Raw genomic sequence first — 13005 nt, 5'->3', positions numbered from 1 at the left:
AGCTTTAGATGGAGACTCCCCTGGAGATGACCTCCTCTAGCAGGGAGGAGCTTATAGTTCACCTCCTCTAGCAGGGAGGAGCTTATAGTTCACCTCCTCTAGCAGGGAGCTTTAGATGGTTATAGTTCACCTCCTCTAGCAGGGAGCTTTAGATGGTTATAGTTCACTTCCTCTAGCAGGGAGCTTTAGATGGAGACTCCCCTGGAGATGAACTCCTCTAGCAGGGAGGAGCTTATAGTTCACCTCCTCTAGCAGGGAGGAGTTTATAGTTCACCTCCTCTAGCAGGGAGGAGCTTATAGTTCACCTCCTCTAGCAGGGAGGAGCTTATAGTTCACCTCCTCTAGCAGGGAGCTTTAGATGGTTATAGTTCACCTCCTCTAGCAGGGAGCTGTAGATGGAGACTCCCCTGGAGATGAACTCCTCTAGCAGGGAGGAGCTTATAGTTCACCTCCTCTAGCAGGGAGGAGTTTATAGTTCACCTCCTCTAGCAGGGAGGAGTTTATAGTTCACCTCCTCTAGCAGGGAGGAGTTTATAGTTCACCTCCTCTAGCAGGGAGGAGCTTATAGTTCACCTCCTCTAGCAGGGAGGAGCTTATAGTTCACCTCCTCTAGCAGGGAGCTGTAGATGGTTATAGTTCACCTCCTCTAGCAGGGAGGAGCTTATAGTTCACCTCCTCTAGCAGGGAGCTTTAGATGGTTATAGTTCACCTCCTCTAGCAGGGAGCTTTAGATGGTTATAGTTCACCTCCTCTAGCAGGGAGCTTTAGATGGTTATAGTTCACCTCCTCTAGCAGGGAGCTTTAGATGGTTATAGTTCACCTCCTCTAGCAGGGAGCTTTAGATGGAGACTCCCCTGGAGATGAACTCCTCTAGCAGGGAGGAGCTTATAGTTCACCTCCTCTAGCAGGGAGGAGTTCATAGTTCACCTCCTCTAGCAGGGAGGAGCTTATAGTTCACCTCCTCTAGCAGGGAGCTTTAGATGGAGACTGCCCTGGAGATGAACTATAACCTCTAGCCTAGTCCTACATCTGGAGTTTGTAAGGAGTCAACAATAACAGATCTGGGACCAGGCTGTGTCTCCTATCACCAACCCAGATTAACAACCTGCACACTGCAATAGACATTAAAGATAAATATCATTTTGACTTAGATAACTACCGTCTACATTTCCAAATATTTCTTTCCTTTCCAAAGTTTTAGAATACCTGACTAACTCTCAGCAGAGAACTTCAACTTGTCATTCTATTGTTAATGTGCACCAGTCTGGTTTTAGACCAGGACATAGTACTGTTTCAGCTGCTACGCTTGTTTTTAAATGTGTTATCATAAAAACCATTGTGTTGCTTATTTATAGACCTTTCCAAGGCCGTTGACACTGTTGAACATCAAGTTCTAATTTAAAAGTTGACTGAAATAGGCCTAGATCAGGCTTCTTCTTGTAAGTGGTTTGAGAATTATCTAACAGGATACAATGTGTGATTTCTGATATTACCGGATATTACGAAAGGTGTACCACAGGGGTCTGTATTGGGACCTGTTCACTTTAATATTTATATAAATAATATTGGTCTCTCTGTTAAAAACTTGTAATATTCATCTGTATGTAGACAATACTGTTATGTATGCCATTGCTCAGACCAGACTTTGTTAGAGCTGCAATCTGATTTTGTTGCATTACAGAAAGCCCTGGTTGGTTTAAAACTAAATACATGCTGTTCTCTAGTTCTCACAAGAATGTTTCAGATGGATTACATGTTTATTAATTGTATGGTTCTCGAATCGATTGGGTTCCCGCCTATAAATATCGGGGCATTTGGATTGACAAGGATTAAAGTTTTTTTTTTTTTAACATACTGATGAGCTGGCTAAAAAAACTCAGATTTATAGTGGGCTTCTTTTTCAGAGATAGATCTTGCACCTTTCTAAACAGCAGGAAGCAGATAGTACAGTCAACTTTCCTGCCAGTTCTTGACAATGGTGACACCATTTACCAGAATTTCTTTCACCACTCTTAAACCTTTGGATTCCGTCTAAAATAGTGCCTTTCACTTCATCACAGGTAACAGTTTTAATAAGCATCACTGCATCCTTTATCAAAAGGTTAGCTGGTCCTCATTAAAGTCCCGTAGAGATCACTTCCTTATTCCCTTTGTGTTTACTAAACTCTACTACACAAGCTTCCTGTTTTACCTAACTTCTTTGTTGAAGTATAAAAACATGAGATACCTACTGCGTTGACAGGGTTGGTTAACTCTGGGTTCCTCGGGTCTCCACCGAATTAAGTCAATCCTGATTTAATAACCTGTTAGAACTCTTTGCATCTTGATTCCCTGGTGTCGCTAGTAGAGGTCGACCTCTAGTCGCTAGGGCAGTTCAGGAGTCTAAATGTTGAGATTGTTAAATGAGAATTGCATTCGTTTTGATTAAATGTACAAACGTATTGTGGAGTTGAAATTCTCGTTTTTGAAATTGTAACCTGTAGTTTTTATAAAAAATGTATAGGAATAATATCCCAGACGACATTCATCGAGATCGTGATCGCTGCAGATGTCCTATCAAGCTGAAATCATCACAACATTTTCCTTTCTACAATGAAGTCAAATCCAGCACTTGAACCTCTAACGCCTCACAAACCCGGATCCGGGATCCCCCCCATCACAAAAGCTGACTAGCATAGCCTAGCCTAAAGTTACAGGGATATCATAAAATAAAATGTTCATGAAATCACAAGTCCAAGACACCAAATGAAAGATACAGATCTTGTGATTCAAGCCATCATCTCTGATTTTTAAAATGTTTTACAGGGAAGACACAATATGTAAATCTATTAGCTAACCACGTTAGCAAAAGACACCACTCTCATACTCCACCATTTTCTTACTGCATCAGTAGCTATCACAAATTCGACCAAATAAAGATATAAATAGCCACTAGCCAAGAAACAACCTCATCAGATGACAGTCTGATAACATATTTATTGTATAGCATAGGTTTTGTTAGAAAAATGTGCATATTTCAGGTATAAATCATAGTTTACAATTGCAGCCCCCATTACAACTGTCACTAAAATGACTAGAATAACTACAGAGACCATTGTGTATTAGCTAATTACTCATCATAAAACATTTCTTAAAAATACACAGCGTACAGCAGATGGGTACGCGCTAGTAGCATTTCAATCAATTACGTCACTTGCTCTGAGACTTAAGTAGTGTTGCCCCTTGCTCTGCAAGAGCCGTGGCCTTTGTGGAGCGATGGGTAGCGATGCTTCGTGGGCGACTGTTGTTGATGTGTGCAGAGGGTCCCTGGTTCGCGCCCGTGTCGGGGCGAGGGGACGGTTTAAAGTTATACTGTTACAAAGGCACCTACTCTTATCGAAAGCTATTCATAAACTTGACTAAAAAAAATACAGGTTGGACAGCAATTGAAAGATAAATTAGTTCTTAATGCAATCGCTGAGTTAGATTTTTAAAATTAACGTTATTAGACATACAGTGTGCGTTACAGCCAGACTAGTGCCGCAATAATGGCGGACAAATACGTTCACATTTTTCCACATAAATACGGAATAACATCATAAATAGCTCTTACTTTTGGACGAGCTTCCATCAGAATCTTGGCGAAGTGGTCCTTTGTCCAAAATAATTGTTGCTTGGTTGTAAAAAGTCGTGTTCAAATTCGGAAGTAGCAGCTAACAAGTAGCTATACCAAACAGCATGCCCAAATCTTTATACTCAATACTAAGGAAATTCCGAAAATAGCAATATACTCGCATAAACTGATATAACTCGGTTTAAAATAACTTCGTTATGATGTTTCTAACAGCTATAACGAATTAAATTACAGACGGATATATCAAAGGTCAATAACTGAGCGTTCCAAAATGCCATCCTGAGGTCTTGCTTTGCGTAATGGCGAGCGTTGAAAAGATAGGTCCTCTCGCTCCTTGGCCTATTATAACCTCTGGGAACTACGCAGAAAGTCCATTCCACTTCTCATTGGTTACTGACATCCAGGGGAAGGCGGGTGCAGTTCATGTCGACCCATAGGATACACACAGATCTTAAAACTGATCCAAGAGCAGAGCCTAGTTTTCAGACCTTCGCAGTTCATGTCATGGATTTCACTGCAGAGAGAGTTCTGTTTCACCCACAGACATAATTCCAACGGTTTTAGAAACTAGAGAGTGTTTTCTATCCAATAGTAAGAATAATATGCATATTGTACAAGCAAAAATTGAGTATGAGGCCGTTTACATTGGGTACACATTTGTGCTATGTCGAAATGGCACCCCCCTAGTGGCAAGAAGTTTTAAGTACAAAACACACACAAAGACAACAAACAGACAATGGCTTCCCCTTGGGGAGCACTGTGGTCTTCCCCTTGGAGAGCACTGTGGCCCTTCCCCTTGGAGAGCACTGTGGCCCTTCCCCTTGGGGAGCACTGTGGTCTTCCCCTTGGGGAGCACTGTGGCCCTTCCCCTTGGAGAGCACTGTGGCCCTTCCCCTTGGGGAGCACTGTGGCCCTTCCCCTTGGGGAGCACTGTGGCCCTTCCCCTTGGGGAGCACTGTGGCCCTTCCCCTTGGGGAGCACTGTGGCCCTTCCCCTTGGGGAGCACTGTGGCCCTTCCCCTTGGGGAGCACTGTGGCCCTTCCCCTTGGGGAGCACTGTGGCCCTTCCCCTTGGGGAGCACTGTGGCCACTAGTTGACAGACAAACAATGCCTTCCCCTTGGGGAGCACTGTGGCCACTAGTTGACAGACAAACAATGCCTTCCCCTTGGAGAGCACTGTGGCCCTTCCCCTTGGGGAGCACTGTGGCCCTTCCCCTTGGGGAGCACTGTGGTCCTTCCCCTTGGAGAGCATTGTGGCCTTCCCCTTGGAGAGCACTGTGGCCCTTCCCCTTGGAGAGCACTGTGGCCCTTCCCCTTGGAGAGCACTGTGGCCCTTCCCCTTGGAGAGCACTGTGGCCCTTCCCCTTGGAGAGCACTGTGGCCCTTCCCCTTGGAGAGCACTGTGGCCCTTCCCCTTGGGGAGCACTGTGGCCACTAGTTGACAGACAAACAATGCCTTCCCCTTGGGGAGCACTGTGGCCACTAGTTGACAGACAAACAATGCCTTCCCCTTGGGGAGCACTGTGGCCACTAGTTGACAGACAAACAATGCCTTCCCCTTGGAGAGCACTGTGGCCCTTCCCCTTGGGGAGCACTGTGGCCCTTCCCCTTGGGGAGCACTGTGGCCCTTCCCCTTGGAGAGCACTGTGACCCTTCCCCTTGGAGAGCACTGTGGCCCTTCCCCTTGGAGAGCACTGTGGCCCTTCCCCTTGGAGAGCACTGTGGCCCTTCCCCTTGGAGAGCACTGTGGCCCTTCCCCTTGGAGAGCACAGTGGCCCCTAATTGACAGTCAGACAGTGCCTTCCTCTCGGAGAGCACTGCGGCCACTAGTTGACAGATAGCTTCACTGTCTAACTGACTTACTTCTGCTGGTTCCTCTTGGAGAGCCAGGAGGCTTCTGCAGCTGCTTTCCTGGTCTCAAATTCCTCCCTCTTCAGGACCTCTCCGCTGCCCCTGTAGCCCAGCTCCACCAGCTGGCGAGCCAAATCCTCATCCTGGTGGAGCAATGAAAAGAGATCTGGTCAGACAGACAGGAAGGGAAAGGTGGATCCACTGACAACCCCCCCACCACACACACACACACACGTATAAACAGACAGGTAACCATCCTTACTCCTCATCCTACAGGAGCAATGAACGGACATCTGCTCAGACAGGGAGGGGGGGGGGGGGGGGGGCGACCCACTAATAACCCCCCACCACTATACACACGTATAAACAGACAGGTAACCATCCTTACTCCTCATCCTACAGGAGCAATGAACGGACATCTGCTCAGACAGGGAGGGTGGGGGGGGGGGGGGGACCCACTAATAACCCCCACCACTATAAACATATATAAAGAGACACACACAATTGTTGATCTTCTTTTTGATTGGAGACTGGAGCAGACAATGCAAAACATAATGGACAGTCTGCTAAAGATGGATTGTAGATTTTTTTAAAATACTGTGTGTGTGTGTGTGTGTGTGTGTGTGTGTGTGTGTGTGTGTGTGTGTGTGTGTGTGTGTGTGTGTGTGTGTGTGTGCATAGCAGAGGTCGTGGGGTTAAGGGAGGCAGCATGCTTGTGGTCAAACCTGTGGTAAGGACATAGCTTGATATATACACATCACCAGGACCCGTCATCTAAACAGAGCTACCCTTTCAAGTCCAACCCAACCCAGGCCTGTGGCTGGTTGGATCAAGTGCCACATGTCATTCTACTACCCAAACTAAGCTAAGCCAAGCCCAGCCAGGCCTCATCCAGCCAGCCAGGCCTCATCCAGCCAGCCAGGCCTCATCCAGCCAGCCAGGCCTCATCCAACCAGTCCTCATTCAACCAGTCCTCATCCAGCCAGGCCTCATCCAGCCAGCCAGGCCTCATCCAGCCAGCCAGGCCTCATCCAGCCAGCCAGGCCTCATCCAGCCAGCCAGGCCTCATCCAGCCAGCCAGGCCTCATCCAACCAGTCCTCATCCAACCAGTCCTCATCCAGCCAGGCCTCATCCAGCCAGCCAGGCCTCATCCAGCCAGCCAGGCCTCATCCAGCCAGCCAGGCCTCATCCAACCAGTCCTCATCCAACCAGTCCTCATCCAGCCAGGCCTCATCCAACCAGGCCTCATCCAGCCAGGCCTCATCCAGCCAGCCAGGCCTCATCCAGCCAGCCAGGCCTCATCCAGCCAGCCAGGCCTCATCCAACCAGTCCTCATTCAACCAGTCCTCACCCAACCAGTCCTCACCCAACCAGTCCTCATCCAACCAGTCCTCATCCAGCCAGTCCTCATCCAACCAGTCCTCATCCAACCAGTCCTCATCCAGCCAGCCAGTCCTCATCCAACCAGTCCTCACCCAACCAGTCCTCATTCAACCAGTCCTCATCCAGCCAGTCCTCATCCAACCAGTCCTCATCCAGCCAGTCCTCATCCAGCCAGTCCTCATCCAACCAGTCCTCATCCAGCCAGCCAGTCCTCACTCAGCCAGTCCTCATCCAGCCAGTCCTCATCCAGCCAGTCCTCATCCAGCCAGCCAGGCCTCATCCAGCCAGCCAGGCCTCATCCAGCCAGTCCTCACCCAGCCAGTCCTCACCCAGCCAGTCCTCATCCAACCAGTCCTCATCCAACCAGTCCTCATCCAACCAGTCCTCATCCAGCAAGTCCTCATCCAGCCAGTCCTCATCCAGCCAGCCAGTCCTCATCCAGCCAGTCAGTCCTCATCCAGCCAGTCCTCATCCAGCCAGTCCTCAGGCCTCAGCATCCAGACTAGTCAGGGAAAGTTTCTATTTCTTTCACCTATCACGTGGCAAACCATTCCAAGCAAATTAGTTAAATTGTTTCCAAAATAGCTTTATTCAGTCAGTGATGTGGCGTTCACTATCTTCATCCGTTGTCATGTCAACGCTCATTGACTGAGTCCATTTGACTGTTCTGAGTTCCGCTATTCAAACTCGATTTGCTTGTTTTAAACAACTGGGATTACATTGCTGAATGGACTCAAACCAAAAATGTTATCTAAATAAACTTTTGACTGGTTGTCGGGGTTTCCTGTTGGCATAGATGTTATAGGGCAAACCACAGCAAATGTATTTAGAGAGTTGGGACAATTTTTTTTTTTTAATTTTGAATATCATAATGCTAAAACCTCAATATAACAACTCTCTAAATACCTGACTCTGGGAGAAAAACTCTAGTTAGATTTTCAGAAATGTACACTTGACTAACCTAGGCCTAAATACTATCAAACATCAGAAGTCTGGTAAAGTGTCCATAGAAAAAGCATTGGCAACAACACACTTAATCAATACCTACATAAGTCATGACTGTGCAGGTTTAGCCTAGACCTGGGCTGACTGCAGTGTGTCCACACCTGAAAGTGAGGGAGGTGAAAGAGTCTGATACTGTTTGTTTGTCCAGAGTTGATAACCAGGTGAGATACATGTTGTGTTCTAACCTCTGTGGACACAGGTGTTCCGGCATGGCTATTCAGCTGAACCTTATGTAACTTCTCAGCAATAGTCAATAGTCCCATCTACTGGTGAAGCTGTTAAACAAATAGCCCTTATAGGCCTAGGGGCTGAATTTATGACCTTTCTCATATTCACTGACAAATACCACCCCCTTTGACAGGGATGAAAATTAAATAAAGATTATATATTTTTTTTTTAAACAGGACAGTCAAAAATATTCACGGATTAATACTGGTTTCAAATGTACCGGGCAGATAGCAAACAACTTGTATGGCGTCATGTGGGCGAGTGGTTTGCTGATGTCAACGTTGTGAACATGGTGGCAGTGGGGTTATGGTATGGGCTTGCATAAGCTACGGACAACGAACACAATTGCATTTAATCAATGTCAATTTGAATGCACAGAGATACCTTGACAAGATCCTGAGGTCCATTGTCATGCTATTCATCCACTGCCATCCCCTCATGTTTCAGCATGATAATGCACCGCCCCATGTTGCAAGGATCTGTACACAATTCCTGGATGCTGAAAATGTCCCAGTTCTTCCATGGCCTGCAAACTCACCAGACATGTTACACATTGAGCATGTTTGGGATGCTCTGGATCGACGTGTACGACAGCCTATTCCAGTTCCCACCAATATCCAGAAACTTCCGCAGCCATTGAAGGAGTGGGACAACATTCCACAGGCCACAATCAACAGCCTGATCAACGCTATGTGAAGGAGACGTGTCGCGCTGCATGAGGCAAATTTGCTGACACCAGATACTGACTGGTTTTCTAATCCACGCCCCTACTTTTTTTTTTTATGGTATCTGTGACCAACAAATGCATATCTGTATTCCCAATCATGTGAAATCCATAGATTACGGCTAAATGTATTTCTTCTTTATTTCTTCTTCTTCTTATGGCTGCAATCCCGTTAACGGGATCGATATGACAACAGCCAGTGAAAGTGCAGGGCGCCAAATTCAAACAACAAAAATCTCATAATTAAAATTCCTCAAGCATACAAGTATTTCACACCATATTAAAGATACACTTCTTGTTAATCCCACCACAGTGTACGATTTCAAAAAGGCTTTAAAGCGAAAGCACCACAAACGATTATGTTAGGTCACCGCAAAATCAAAGAAAAACAGCCATTTTTCCAGCCAAAGACAGGAGTCACAAAAAGCAGAAATAGAGATAAAATTAATCACTAACCTTTGATGATCTTTATCAGATGACACTCATAGGACTTCATGTTACACAATACATATATGTTTTGTTCGATAAAGTTCATATTTATATCCAAAAACCTCAGTTTACATTGGCGCCATGTTCAGAAATGCCTCCAAAACATCCAGAGAAATTGCAGAGCCACGTCAAATAACATAAATACTCATCATAAACTTTAATGAAAGATACATGTTTTACATAGAATTGAAGATACACTTGTTCTTAACGCAACCGCTGTGTCAGATTTCAAAAAGCTTTACGGCAAAAGCACAATATTCAATAGTCTGAGAACAGCGTTCAGCCACAAAAGGAAGCCATACAGTTACCCGCCAAATTGTGCAGTCAACAAAACTCATGAATAGCATTATAAATCTTCACTTACCTTTGCTGATCTTCGTTGGAATACACTCCCAGGACTCCCACAATAAATTTTTGTTTTGTTCGGTAATGTCCATCATTTATGTCCAAATAGCTATTTTTCTTAGCGTGTTTGGTAAACAAATCCAAAGTCAGGAAGCGCGTTCACTAAAAGCAGACGAAATGTCAAAAAGTTCCGTAACAGCCAGTAGAAACATGTCAAACAGTGTATTGAATCAATCTTTAGGATGTTTTTAACATAAATCTTCAATAACGTTCCAACCGGAGAATTCCATTGACTTCAGATGTGCGATGGAACAGAGCTCCCTCTCATGTGAACGCCTGACTCATTCCTCATTCCTCATTCCTGTCTCCTTCGGCCCCACTTCACAGTAGAAGCATCAGACAAGGTTCTACAGACTGTTGACATCTAGTGGAAGCAGTAGGAAGTGCAAACTGATCCATATCCCAATGTGTATTCGATAGGCAATGAGTTGAAAATCGACCAACCTCAGATTTCCCACTTCCTGGTTGGATATGGCAGGTTATTGCCTGCCATATGAGTTCTGTTATACTCACAGACATCATTCAAACAGTTTTAGAAACTTCAGAGTGTTTTCTATCCAATACTAATAATAATATGCATATATTAGCAACTGGGCCTGAGGAGCAGGCAGTTTACTCTGGGCACCTTTCATCCAAGCTACTCAATACTGCCCCTGCAGCCATAAGAAGTTAAATTGACTGATTTCCTTATATGAACTGTAACTCAGTAAAATCTTTGAAATCGGTGCATGTTGCGTGTATATTTTTGTTCAGTATAATTTAGCCCTATAAACTAATTTAGCCCTATAAACTAATTTAAACGAATTTAGCCCTATAAACCCTATAAACTAATTTAGCCCTATAAACTAATTTAGCCCTATAAACCCTATCAACTAATTTAGCCCTATAAACTAATTTAGCCCTAAACCCTATAAAATAATTTTGCCCTAAACCCTATAAACTAATTTAGCCCTAAACCCTATAAAATAATTTTGCCCTAAACCCTATAAACTAATTTAGCCCTATAAACCCTATAAAAGTAATTTGCCCTAAACCCTATAAACTAATTTAGCCCTATAAACCCTATAAATTAATTTTGCCCTATAAACCCTATAAACTAATTTAGCCCTATGAACTAATTTAGCCCTATAAACTAATTTAGCCCTATGAACTAATTTAGCCCTATAAACTAATTTAGCCCTATAAACTAATTTAGCCCTATAAACTAATTTAGCCCTATAAACTAATTTAGCCCTATAAACTAATTTAGCCCTATAAACTAATTTAGCCCTATAAACTAATTTAGCCCTATAAACTAATTTAGCCCTATAAACTAATTTAGCCCTATAAACTAATTTAGCCCTATAAACTCTGAATGAATTTACCAACACACCCAAAGTAGTAAGATGTCTAGCCAGTAATGTGTTAATGCCAACAAGCTAGCAAGAGGTTGCTTTGCAATGGCATCAACTTCCGGTAGACAAGCATAGTACGCTCAACTGAAAGGACACCGTTCGTTTTTTTTCATTAGGCAAGTCAGTTAAGAACAAATTCGTATTTACAATCACGGCCTAGGAACAGTGATTCGACAGATTTTTACCTTGTCAGCTCGGGGATTCAATCTAGCTAGGCTACCTGCTGCCCCAACAGTATAACGTTACTAAAATGAACTAATAGTATATACTCATTAAGTATGTAGTATACAGTATGTTAGTATGGGTATTCGAACACAGCTTTTGACTTTGTTACTCAATGAACGTACCAATGACTGACTCACTGAAGTCAAGGCCTATACTGCCACCTACCGCCTGAACATTTTGACTACCACAACAAACAAGTTTCAAGGTACACTACATAGTTTGGTACGAGACTTTTTGCATTGCGCAAGGGGGCACAATAATAGCAATGTCAACCAAGTAATGCCAACTGCATATGGCAAGCTATGTTAATCTATCGCTAGGTTAGCTGCTATAGCTACGTAACGTTAGCAAAGGAAGTTTGACTCGCCAACGTCGTGTGGTGGTAAATGCTGCCAGCAACTTATCAAACACATTTGCAAACACTTTTAAGCCTTACCTCGAGATAATACAAGTCCAACGACGTAATTTGAGAGTCGAGGAAATCTTCGTACGTCTGAAATTCTGTCACAATATTGTCGAGAGCCGCGGCAGCGTTGTCCTCCTCCATATTTTACCGTTGTACCTACGTTGACCGATTACCATAGCAACCTGCTCGAGAATCACGACTGGATGGCGCTCTCACTCATTCAAATCAAACTTTATTAGTCACATGCGCCGAATACAACAGGTGTAGGAAGACCTTACTGTGAAATGGTTACTTACAAGCCCCTAACCAACAATGCCGTTTTAAAGAAATAGCGGTCTTTGCCAGATACTTTGTATCTTTACTTACACGAAATTAAACCAGATGAAACGAGGACCGTTATTTACATGGACCATAATAATTATTTAGGCCCTAGTTTAAAGTAGGATATTGAGTGAGTTTTGGTTCACATGGTGTGCCAACACGTGTCTTGTGCTGTGCTTAGATACACATGTATTTTTTATGTCTACCAGCCAAATGTATTTTACTTACAATTTTACCAATCAAATGCAATGGGTTATTGCTGACCAATACATTTTGATGTTGTCCATTGATTTTAAAATAGACTAAAGGAGCCTAAATGTAGCCTGTAAACCATGGAATTGATAAAGCATTGGAACAACCCTGTGAAATTGACCAAAAAATGTCAAACAAAATGTACAAATCAAAAATAATTATTGCATAATTATTACACAATGGTTGCCTATATATAGAAGCCAAAACATTTATCTCCAGCAGTGGCGACCTGTCATTCAGAACCCCACCTGTTTAGCTAAAAATAAAATATATATAGTATTATTATTTTGCCATTTTTTCATGAAAGTTTGGTATTAATACACGTCACATATCAGTTTGCAAACAATAAATTAAAACAATTATTAAGTTAATAAAGCAGAATACAAAAGCTTTCTTGAGTAAGGCAGCTCCAAAATGCAGGTGTTTCAGCCTAGCTCAGTGCTTTCTGTGGTGGTGGGACAGCCAGCGGAAAATACAGAACGTAGGGGTTGGTAATGTTTTCTAGTTGCACCGTGATTGGCTCAGTGTTTGGTCACTCACGGGGACACTATGTCACTGCCAAATCTACAGGTAGAGCTCAAAAAATTCAAGCCCCTTGGGTGCTGCCATAGAGTTACATTAGAAGTGCCCATCCAAGAATGCTCAAGGTCATTGACAACAGATAAAATGTCAAATCACGTTATATCTCCAGTAGCTTTGATTGGACTG

The 13005-nt window shown here is 43.8% G+C and overlaps 1 protein-coding gene across 2 annotated transcripts in view; it reads right to left on the bottom strand.

Moving 5' to 3' along the window:
* cfap299 (cilia and flagella associated protein 299) overlaps positions 1-11918 on the bottom strand; it is a 338696-nt gene extending 326778 nt beyond the window's left edge. For both annotated transcript variants that reach the window (XM_055911115.1, XM_055911116.1), the window contains exons 1-2: positions 11755-11918; positions 5477-5607 (exon numbers count right to left, since the gene is read on the bottom strand). In XM_055911115.1, coding sequence (XP_055767090.1) covers positions 5477-5607; positions 11755-11865 — 242 coding nt within the window. In that variant the 5' untranslated portion in view covers positions 11866-11918. The remainder of the gene's footprint in view (positions 1-5476; positions 5608-11754) is intronic.
* Positions 11919-13005: the final 1087 nt, after the last annotated feature.

This window comes from Salvelinus fontinalis, unplaced genomic scaffold, assembly GCF_029448725.1.
Source record: "Salvelinus fontinalis isolate EN_2023a unplaced genomic scaffold, ASM2944872v1 scaffold_0050, whole genome shotgun sequence".
Classification (NCBI taxonomy): domain Eukaryota; kingdom Metazoa; phylum Chordata; class Actinopteri; order Salmoniformes; family Salmonidae; genus Salvelinus; species Salvelinus fontinalis.
This window is presented reverse-complemented; position numbering and strand designations above follow the sequence as displayed.